Raw genomic sequence first — 11,779 nt, 5'->3', positions numbered from 1 at the left:
TCTTGACCTTATTATGTGAAGTGCCTTGATATTTTAATTTATAAAATGTCCTAATTTTACCCATGTCATCCTACTGTAAACATAAAATGTTTGAGGTTTACTGATAGTTGAAGTGTTCACATTGAGGTGTCCTTCCTCTTCTTTGAGAGTGTGTGTCACACTACTTTGAGTGTTCTAAGGTCTACCAGCCAGCTCCACTCTTATCTCATTGTCAGCCATGGAATATTGTGGACCATAAAGCCAAATGGACAGCTGCGGAACATCTTGATGTTCAATGGTCATGGCCGTTGGGCCACAAACTACAGAGATAAAGTGATCAAACTGTTAATCTGCTGTACGGACTACAACAAGAGAGCCTTGTTTAAGTTATTTCATAATGTATCTTCATATTTTTTTGAATTTCATTGTGTCACAGTAGTTACTTCAGTGGAAAGTATTTATACCATTACTGTATGAAAAAGTTTAAATTATTTGAAATACAGCACTATTTTATTTTGAAAGTCATAAATAAAATTTTTTAACTTAATTTATAAATTAATAATTACTTGCTTACTAAATAAAATAATTGTCATTCTGTTACAATAAGATTGTATTTTTTACTTTTATAAAATACTAATATTATGTTGACCTGATGTAAGATACCATGTAAGTACAATATCTCTGGTTCATTTCTGTTGCAGAAACATTGTCTAACACCATTTCCCTCCATCTCTCCAAGTCATTGCCAACACACACTCATTGCTCAGTTTCAAATGATGAACTTTTACATACTTTAAATTACAGTTTAATCTCGAGTCAAGCTACCATAACAACGGTGATAACAATTTACTCATCAGGGAATATGATCCACAGTATTCTAAGGTCATTTGGCTGATTAATGATATGATAATGAGTGATACATCCACTGACCTAAATTACAAACTGATAATGTGTGTACAGAGTGCTGCATTGAGTAAATTATTACCTACATATGTTTCAGACTTAGCAGGATCTTATCAAAACATGTTCTAATAGTCATTGGGTTTATTACCCCAATTTATCAAAGGCTGCTACACCTCCTACTTTCTCTGTGCACACTCAATGATATAAAAGCCCAAACTTAGCTGCTGTTGCTTGGCTCTCACATCTCGTCCCAAGGTTTGTTTACAGAGGAAAATCCCGTGAATATATCATTTAAATTGTGATTATGTTGAGAATTGCATCTTCCTTGTGTCTCTTGACCCTGGTTAATTTTTTTTTCAATCTTATTTTACTTAGCATCCAGAGAAGATCAAGCTCAAGATGACCAGGCTCACAATTGTAGCAGGTACCTATCCTCCTCATTTTCTCACACACACACAAACATCCACACGTGTGCTTCATTTCTTAAACTCATACCTTTGTATATTATTCAGGGTTATGTCTGGTGATGTGCCACCTGGGTAAGTCCTAATTGTTAACTTGCTTTGATAAACCAGAATATGACTTAATTTTTCATTTGAATTTCATTACTGAAATCAAAGCTTCAGTGCAGCTCTGCTCCAACACAGGGTCTGCCAACCAGATGGTGTGCTACTTCACCAACTGGTCCCAGTACAGACCTGGTGAAGGCAAGTATATGCCACAAGATGTGGACCCCTTCCTTTGCACCACCCTGATCTATGCCTTCTCCATCATCAACCATAACAATGAGCTGGTTACCTATGAGTGGAATGATGATGTCCTCTACAAGTCCTTCAATGCTCTAAAGACCAAGTAAGTTGCCAGTGTTGAGGTACACTTGTATTGCAAAGAGGGTAAAGGTCAGACTAATACAAAGTATACATAGACTTGCAAAAGTGAAGTTACCCCAAAAGAACTCTTCGGTGGGTTAATGTTTGCTCAATGAGAGATTTTTGCTGACTCAATAATCTTGTTTCCTAATCGCTAAATGCAAATGCACTAGTTTTAATTAAGCCTCAATTATACATTGTTCATGTAACCTGTTAAAGGCAAAAACATGCTTGGCTTAAGTGTGATAGAAATGTAATCTAACCTCTCTGTTGTTTGAAGGAATCCTCATCTGAAGACTCTATTGGCTGTTGGTGGGTGGAACTTTGGTTCAAAACAGTGAGTAACAGTCAAAACAAGACATAAAGATTCCTTTGATCTTTGACCACTGACACTGCAGGAGTGGAGTTGTTTGTTTACGGCTCAGCATCAAAGGATTCATGGTCCATGTATGTCCGTGTTACAGACAATCGTGTTTTAATGGCGTGTAATCAAATTTTACGCCACGTCACGGTCACACCGTGTGACCGTGGAATCGATCTTTAAATAAGTCTCCGTCTTGTTGTGATGACACTCATCTCAATTTGAAGTTGATCTGATGTAAGCCCTGGTACAAGTACCTCAAAGTAAAAATGTGGAATATGGCCAAAATTCCCACTAAATGCAAAATAGCAGGCTTCCTGTAGCGTTTTTCAAATTGCTCCTAAGACTTTTTTGTTTGTCTGGTCATGATACACCTATGTATTGATTTTTGTGAAGATCGGTCAATGTGAACATGTTCCGTGGGGTCTCGGGGGGCACTGCTTAGCCATTTTAGCGACGCCCATTGAAAATTCCTCCAGAGTTATGTCCATGCCCTATAAGCTTTACTGTGGAAACATTCTGAAAGCCTCCCAAAGTTTTAAGTGTGACCGGTCAAATTCAGTTTTCTGTAAGATCACATAGTCCCTTCTAATTCTTAAATATTTTACTGCATGCTTAGAACAGCAATACATAACTAACAACAGAATATGGCTTGGCAGCCATCAAGCTGACACATAAAAATGGAAGAAATGCTACTGAAGGCTGTAAAATGGGTTTACATCATGCCTCATTTGATAACAAAGCTCAATGTTCCCTGCAGGTTCTCCATCATGGTATCCACTCCTGCCAACCGTCAGTCATTCATCCAGTCTTCAATCAAATTTCTGAGGACTCATGGATTTGATGGTCTGGATCTCGATTGGGAGTACCCTGGTGCTCGTGGAAGTCCTCCAGAGGACAAACAGAGGTTCACTTTACTCTGCAGGGTGAGTGTAGATCTCTTTTGCTTCAGTTTTAAGCAGAAACCCACAGCAAAAGTTGAATGGTTTGTTTGTGAATTTGCAGGAAATTGTTGAAGCCTATGCAGCTGATGCAAAGGCCACTAGCAATCGTCAGCTCATGCTGACTGCTGCAGTGTCTGCTGGAAAGGGAACCATCGATGCTGGATATGAGATTGCTGAGATTGCAAAGTGAGTGTCCTTTCTCAAGTAACTATTTAAAGGGAAAAGTGAGGGTTCAGCAAAGGTTTTTGAAAATGTTTTTTTCATTTTATTAGGGAACTGGACTTCATCAATGTAATGACCTATGACTTCCATGGAACATGGGAGACGTTCACAGGACACAACAGCCCTCTGTACCGTGGCTCCCAGGATTTTGGAGACCTAATCTACTTCAACGCAGTGAGTAGAAATTCAGGACTGAAAAAAAGAACTCAAAAGAAACCATTTCAACAAATTTCACTGCACCTGCCACCAACCTTTGTAGGACTTTGCTATGAAGTACTGGAGAGATAATGGCACCCCAGTGGAGAAGCTGAGGATGGGATTTGCTGCTTACGGTCGCACCTTCCGTCTAACGACATCAAGCACTGGAGTTGGAGCCCAAGCCAGTGGCCCTGCTTCAGCTGGTCCATTCACACGTGAAGCTGGATTCTGGTCCTATTATGAGGTGTCATTCATATAGATAGGGGGGAAGTTAACATTTTGTGATGTATGGAATATATTGGTTACACTGGCATTAAATGGTTTTAATCACTCATCATACTGTCTAGATCTGTGGTTTTGTGAAAGACACAACCATTCAGTGGATAGAGGACCAGAAAGTGCCCTATGCTACTAAGAACAATGAGTGGGTTGGATTTGACACCAGAGAGAGCTATGAAATCAAGGTATGTTGAATGTCAATACTATAACTTAAACACATTTACAAATCCAGGGTAATGACACCAATTTCTATTCAATTTTGCCCCAATAGGTCCGATACCTGCAGGAGCAGAAGTTTGGTGGTGCCTTCGTGTGGGCCCTGGATTTGGATGACTTTGCTGGACGATTCTGCGGAGAGGGAAAACACCCTCTGCTGGCTCACCTCCGCAAGCTTCTTGATATTGGTGAGTTTATTGTATGTTTCTCCAGATTTTTTTATAAAGTTATGTTTTTTTTTACATTTCTGTAATTTTCCCTCAAGATATTTATATCCTTTTATGATTTAAGTTTCATTTGTACTGAAATCTGGTACTTCAGATGCCTATAATTGCCAACAATCATTACATCAAATGTAACATAAATTTCTCCTCTAGAGCTGCCACCACTGCCCCCAACCACCACTCCCAAACCTGGTGCTACCACCACTACCCAAACCACCACCACCACCACCACCACCCATGCCCCAGGACCTGGCTTCTGCAATGGCAAACCTGACGGTCTGCATGCCAACCCAGATGACAATAACAGCTTCTACATGTGTGCTGGTGGCATTACTCACGTGAGGTACTGTGGAACTGGAACTATCTTTAATGAGAGCTGCAAGTGCTGCACTTGGCCCTGAACCACGAATGAAAACCAAATGTATAACTGATGCAAATCTATTAAACATCTATTAAACAAAATATAAACAACATGTTTACAGTCATTTACATGAATCACTATCATTGATGTATAGATACAATATATAGTTTCTTGTGAAATGTTAAACATTTAAAAAGCATTGAAGTATATTCATTATTTCAGTCTGCTCATTTATTTTTTAATTTGAATCAACTAGTTTCCCCCTGCACACAGTTTAGCTGTAACGCTAGGTATATTTCTTCAGCACTGGTGTCAGCACGATACCCTTGTATTTGTGCTTATATACAGATTTAATTTGATTTTTATATCATATAGTCATTATTATTACTCTATAGTATCTTTCACAATGAGGGGTAAAGTGAGACAGGAAAAAGAGTAGAGGAATGACGTTCAGTAAATAGTGGTAGTCAAACCAGCATTTCACTGCTCTCAAAAGGTCTTCACCAATGTCGGTGCGTCCATACTAGGCAACTCCCTAGGACGGAACTTTGACAAGGGCGGCGAAATGTTAATGTTGAGGAACGTGTCAAAACACGCTGCACCTGCACCTGCGTCTTTCATCACATCCTGTCCCCAGCTCTCAAGAGCCAGTGGTCCTCAACATACACAAGCACACAAACAGGCCCCCACTCACCTACTCAGAGCAACACACAGTGAGATGAGAGGAGCATTAACATTAAGCAGCCAGTAAGTGACTTTGTTGAAGAACAGTGAAAACAAACTGAAAATACTGAGTTTCCACTACGGTCCACAGCTGCTCAATGATAAGAAGGTCGGTTTGTATTGAGCTGGAGTTTCCTGTGTCCTCCTTCACACTTCTGCTGACCTGCTCTCACTTTAACTAATAAACACATTCAGAATATATGCCACTATTAAAAAAACTACTTTTCTAGATGCCTACCTTATAGTGCTGTAGCTAAATTTAAGGAAATAATTCCAATTACATTTAAACCTGTATTATCTGTCGATATAACCAACAAATTCTTTAAAAACCCTTGCTCCACTGAGATTGACATTCTTGTCTATAGCTTTGTTTTTATCTTAATGACTTTTCATTATGATCAACATTAGACTCAATAGCGCCTCTAAAAAAGAATTGTGTGAAACACAGTAAATTAACTATTAATTAAAAAAAAGTGTCAAGAACACTAGAAAGGAAGTGGCGCTAAAACATATAAGAAGGCTCTCCACAAAGCAAGAACCGCCCACTACTTCACTGTGGCTGAGGGGTAGAGTGGTCGTCATCCAACCTGAAAGTCGTCTGTTCGATCCCTAGTCTGACCCATCTGCATGCCGAAGTGTCCTTGGGCAAGATGCGGAACCCCCAAAGAAAAACAAAGTGGTGCGAATAGATGCACTGTATGAATGTGTGTGTGAAGGGGTGAATGTAAAATTATACTGTAAAGCGCTTTGAGTGGTCATCAAGACTAGAAAAGCGTTATATAAATACAAAACCATTTAACCATTTACATTAATAGAAGAAATTAAAAACAACCCCAGGTTTCTCTTCAGCACTGTAGCCAGGCTGACAGAGAGTCACGCCTCCACCGAACCCAGTATTCCTCAATCCCTGAATAGCAATATCTTAATGAACTTCTTTAATGATACAATTCTAACTGTTAGAAATTAAATCAACTATCTCCTGCCCTCAGTTGGCACTAATATCCTATCAAGAATAGAAATCTCAGAAACAGCTGAAAATCGTATCAATTATGTAGACAGCTTCTCTCGGATCAACCTTGAACAGCGGATCAAAATAATCTCATTTTCTAAACCCACAACTTGTATCTTAGATTCCATTCCTACAAAATTACATTCTAGTTATGTGATCATATTGTAAACATGTAGCCCTGTTGTCACCATTGTCTGTCATTGTTCCTGAGTTTAATAATTGTAATAAGAAAATGTTTCTGTATAACACCTTTCTAAAAGTGTTGTACAGAAAGTGGAGATGAAAATACAAGCATGTTAAAATGTACAATAGATTTTAGAACATGTTAAAATTGTTTAAAATTAAATTTAATGAAATGAAAATTCACAAAACAGAAAAGAAAGAAAATGATTTGAAAAAATACAGGCAAGTGCAAGATCTAGTTAAAGGCTTAAGCAGAGACATGTAAGGCTTTAGACATTTACTGAACTAGCTTCTCTGAAATCTAGTGGCAGTCTGTTCCACTACCTTGGAGGGTATAAACAAAAGATGTATTTACAAATGTTCTTTCCAAATAGACTTGCTGCAGATGATCTCAGTTAGGGCTATCGAAAATCTACCGTCATCGCGATATCAACGTGGGGGATAGTCCTATCTCATAACACGGCCAAAACTGCAATAAATGGTGTTCCATGTGACATTTGGCCAATCAGACAGATACCTGCTGCCCTAGATAGATACTAAAGACATTCAGATCATTTACAGGCTTTTCGATCAATGAATCATTGTCAGAAAAAGAGAATAAGAAGAGAATAGAGAGAAAACAGAGCATTCAACCACAGAGATTTGACGGAGCGACACGGCTCAAATATCACATGCCTATCTTAACCTGTCCGCCCGTAAATAGGACACATGGAGCGAGCGAGCAGTCCTCTCCATTCCACTCACTCAGCTCCAGCGTTCCAGAGATCCCAGTGCCTCCCCCGTCAAGTTCACAGTTTCTCTCAGGCTTATCCCTCTCTCTTTTTCCTTTCCATCTCGCTCCGGCCAGAGAGCCACGCGGAGTGCACAGGCTCCACTGAACGAGCCACGGTGCGCACACTAGACGCACACGGAGCGAGCGCCCCTCCTAACCTGCCGAGCAATTGGTGTTATTAAATTATTTTTCCAGCGTTCCAGAGATCCCAGTGCCTGCATCGTCAAGTTCACCCAAACGCTTTTCTCTGTGATGAAGATGAACAAAAACCCACACTGGAGTAGTCTCACTGATGCACACGTTCACTCCATCTTTAGGGTTTCAACAGTACAGAACCTAACCCCAAACATTCATGAACTGGCAGGGAAGAAAAGATACCAAACATCTGGCTCTGGCACATGAACATAAAAGAAGAATGTAACTATATTTAGGGCCCGAGCACCGAAAGGTGAGCGGCCCTATTGAAATTGTAAGGATTATTAGGCCCGAGCACTGAATGGTGAGAGGCCCTATTGAAACTGTAAGGATTATTATTGTGACTATTCTGAATTGGCTTTTTGAGGGCTTTAACATGCTGAACTTCTTACCAAACTTTGCAGAAAATTAGAGAGTGGTGAAAATTTGCGTATTCTTGAGTATTTGGAAATGGGCGTGGCAAAATGGCTCAACAGCGCCCCCTGGAACCCAGCCCCTAGGTTTCCAAATAACCGATTTTCACCAAAATCGGGTGTATCGTGACTAATCATGAAAAAAAGCCTCAAGGAGCATTATGAAAATACTCATATTTTTACTTTGACATACTTGTCCTAGGGCTTTCATCAGATCAACTTAAAATTTAGATGAGTGTCATCACAACAAGATGTTGATAAAAACTGATTTAGAGATTGATTTTTCCTCACACCGTGTGACCGCGGCTTGGTGTCAAAGTTTGATTAAACTCCATCAAAACAAGAGGTTCTGTATCTCGGACAAACACGGTACAATCGGGTCCAAACTACACACATAAGACAAGATTCCTGCCCTGATGACATCTACACAGAAATCATGACAGTGCCCCCTGGAGGGAACAGGAAATGTCTTGTTTTTTGCATGTCTTACACTTGGATTTATTCCTCCTCATCCACTGACCTCAACCGTGTCAAAACTGTATCAAATGGGTCTCAAGACATTAATAATGAAGACATAAGATTACTGTGACTTTTCGTCAAACACAGATAAATGGCGTGGCATCAAAGTTCATCAACTCGCCGTGAAGCACGAAATTGCTGTAACTTCCGTGTTCATGGTTCCATCTCACTCAAACTACTTGTGTGTATCAATAGGCCCCCCCTGAAGATATTCATATGGTTTTAAGGAATGGGTGTGGCAAAATAACTGACTAGCGCCCCCTAAAGGGCAGCCCCGGCACCACATTTGGCAGACATCTACAAAAAATGATTGTGGCATGTGTCTTTTCAATACAAACAAAGTCTCTTGGATCGATAAGCTAAACCAACCAGGTAGCCCACCATTTTGGATTTAGTGGCCATTTTGGCCATATTCAACATTTTTACTTTGACATACTTGTCCCAGGGCTTTCATCAGATCAACTTCAAATTCAGATGAGTGACATCACAACAAAATGGAGATAAAAAATGATTTAGGGATTGATTTTTCGTCACACCGTGTGACCGTGGCGTGGCGTCAAAGTTCATCAACTCGCCGTGAAACACGAAATTGCTGTTACTTCAGTGTTCATGGTTCTATCTCACTCAAACTACATGTGTGTATCAACCCCCCCCCCCCCCCTCCCCCGAAGATCTTCATATGGTTTCAAGGCCGCGTGACTGTGGCGTCGAAGTTTGATTAAACGCCATCAAAACACGAGGTTCTGTATCTCGGACATATATTGTCCAATAAGTCCAAACTAGACATGTAAGACAAGAGTCCCGGCCTGATGACATCTACACAGAAATTATGACTTGAAATCACAGTGCCCCCTGGCGGCTACAGGAAGTGAAGCGTTTATCTTTGCCACAGAGAGGAAAACGCATCCAACGCGGAGACGTGCGCTTGGTCATAGACCGCTCTCTCCCTCGACTGCAACAGGCTTCAACGTGCGGGTGCTCGGGCCCGCAAGTGCTACAACGTAGCCCTAGTTATTGTTGTTTTTTTTAGGGAGGAGGGAAATTTTATTAACTTGCTTGCTGTGTGATTCCTGTAAGTTTCTCTTTTTATTTTTTTAGAATTCAACTTTTTATTTGCAGCCACAAATTACACTGGCAACAAGCCTCTTTTTGTTTTCGAACAACTAAAAGAAAAGGGGAAGACAAAAGAAAGTGAACAAATCTTTATTAAATTTCATAATAAAAAGTGTGTGTGTGTGTTAAGTTAGATAAGTAAATGAAATAATAAAACAATATAATAGATACATCAGCAGCAAGCACCTCAATTGTAGATAAAATTGGTAAAAGGAATGTGTTTACCATTCTTGGTGTTGTATCATTGCCCATAAAGTAAAGTAACATAATCATAATGAAGTTTTCATATTATCGTTTTTAGTCCATTTCTGATACAAAACGTTAACTATGTACAACATAAAGCAAAACAACTGGTATGAATGGTCATATCCAAGTTACATCAATATACAGTTTCTTATGTAAAGTCCTATCTCAGGGGCCTGATGAATTTGATCCACCTCAATCATGTTCTGTTAAATATGTCTTGACGTAGTCTGAGACAGTATCTTGGTTTCTCCATCGTATTTATTTATGGACAATGTCTATCCAGTCCTAAGTCAAGGGAGCTTGGGGTTTTAGCCGCTTGCAGGTTATTACTTTTTTACCTGCAGCCAACATAGTTACCTATCCAGGGAACTATCCAGGGAACACAGCCTTTGTGGGTATTTTCTAGATATATAACATCAAATCTATAAGGGATATCAATTCTTCCAATAGGTGGAAAGAATAGGGCAGGACCAAAGTATATGATAGTGGTCTGCATTGTTGACCTGACATTGTCTCCAACAGTCTGAGTTACTCATCCTGTCCACCTTTTGCAGAGGAAAGGGAACTTTTAGTTTTCCACTGTATTTTGCAAATTGTATGCCACTCCTCTCCAGAAAGAGCTCTGACACTTTCCATATCCCATTTTTTCTTAATATATAATGCCCCTTGTAATTTTCTATTCTATCCAATAAATAATTGTATATCCTTGAAATAAGTTTAGCATTGGACTCAGATTTGTATGCAGATAAAAATATTTTCATTAATTCATCTTCTAAATCTTCCAAGTCAATTTCATTCATGATTGTTCTAAAATAATGCCGCATTTGGAGGAATCTGTAGAAATCTCTTTTGGTCAAATTGATATTTTTCTCTCAAAGCCTGGAAACTCTTTAGAGACCCCTTTACTATCAGAGTACAGTAAGCTGTCACCCCCTTTCCTGCCTGTGTACCAATCACTTATCAATCACATTGGGGGGAAAGTCGCTATCAAAGGCACACCAACTTAATAATTTAGCTATTTTCTGTATATTGCACAGTTTTTGAGTTTCCTTCCAAATCTTTAGGGACAGACTCAAAAAAGGATTTGTTCCATCCAATAGATGTTTGATTAGTGTTAGATCAGAGATAATTGATTGAAGTGGGATCTTGTCTGCCATTGCTAGTTCCGTCGACCTAGCGGAATAAATTCTTGAAGTTAAAAATAGGAGAGGAATAACACCACCTTCTTATATCAGCCTTTAGTTTAGGGGTCAAAGGTCCAATATTAATGTTAAACAGATTTGCTAGGTTTTTTGGTGAGTACACCCCCAAATATTTTATTGAGTCAGCTTCCCATTTTAGGCAATATTTTTGGATAATATCCTTTGTAGGCGTATAATTCAAGGTGAGGACTTGTGTCTTCAATACATTAAATTTATAGCCAGACATCAAGCCAAATTCTTAGGATAGGGGCTGGGTGGGTTGTTCTAATTCTAAATATATCAAAACATCATCCACAAATATAGCCAATTTTTGTTTCCACCCGAAGGTTGAAATACCTTGTATATTTTGGTACTGGCGGATCCATTGAAATCAAATTTGTAGGACTGCCTTCTTTCACTTGCGTAATTTCTCAAAAATCAGACAGGTCCTTTCTCATAAAGATGCAGAAAAACTAGTCTAGCCTTTGTGTCATCCAGACTTGATTATTGTAATTCCTTATTATCAGGCTCCAGCAGTAAGTCGATAAAGACTTATCATCTCCCTCTTTCAGTTCGGGAAGCAGACACCATCTGTATGTTTAAGAGTGGGCTTAAAACCTTCCTTTACGATAAAGCTTATAGTTAGAGCCAGTCAAGGCTTGTCTTGGACCTGCTCTTAGTTCTGCTGCTCTAAGTCTAGAATGTTGTGGGACACATGACACACTGAGCTTCTCTTCCTAGCTTCTTCTTCCTCTTCTCCCTCCTTATCACATTAAAGAAATGAATATCTCATCAATACATGTTATTGACTTGACTTCTTCCCTGGAGTCCCTTTGCCTTATCGTCCGCAGATCAAGGCCACATCGAGG

At 39.5% G+C, this 11,779-nt stretch overlaps 1 protein-coding gene across 1 annotated transcript; it reads left to right on the top strand.

Annotated features, from left to right (window-relative positions):
- The first annotated feature begins 1,281 nt into the window (after positions 1-1,281).
- Positions 1,282-4,596, top strand: LOC133000209 (acidic mammalian chitinase-like). Its single transcript, XM_061070078.1, has 11 exons — positions 1,282-1,306; positions 1,395-1,421; positions 1,530-1,734; positions 2,032-2,088; positions 2,873-3,038; positions 3,118-3,242; positions 3,329-3,452; positions 3,538-3,720; positions 3,824-3,940; positions 4,027-4,159; positions 4,349-4,596. The coding sequence occupies exons 1-11, from the start codon at positions 1,282-1,284 to the stop codon at positions 4,594-4,596; spliced, it is 1,410 nt and encodes a 469-aa protein (XP_060926061.1).
- The last annotated feature ends 7,183 nt before the right edge of the window (positions 4,597-11,779 follow it).

The sequence above is a fragment of the Limanda limanda genome, chromosome 4 (genome assembly GCF_963576545.1).
Source record: "Limanda limanda chromosome 4, fLimLim1.1, whole genome shotgun sequence".
In the NCBI taxonomy this organism is placed as follows: domain Eukaryota; kingdom Metazoa; phylum Chordata; class Actinopteri; order Pleuronectiformes; family Pleuronectidae; genus Limanda; species Limanda limanda.
Note: the sequence above shows the minus strand (reverse complement) of the source record. Positions and strands in the feature narration are given on the sequence as shown.

Coding starts and splice junctions, on each gene's coding strand:
- LOC133000209 (XM_061070078.1), top strand. CDS start 1,282: ATGACCAGGCTCACAATTGTAGCAG. Junction 1,735..2,031: donor TTCAATGCTCTAAAGACCAA/GTAAGTTGCCAG, acceptor TGTTGTTTGAAG/GAATCCTCATCTGAAGACTC. Junction 3,453..3,537: donor ACCTAATCTACTTCAACGCA/GTGAGTAGAAAT, acceptor CAACCTTTGTAG/GACTTTGCTATGAAGTACTG.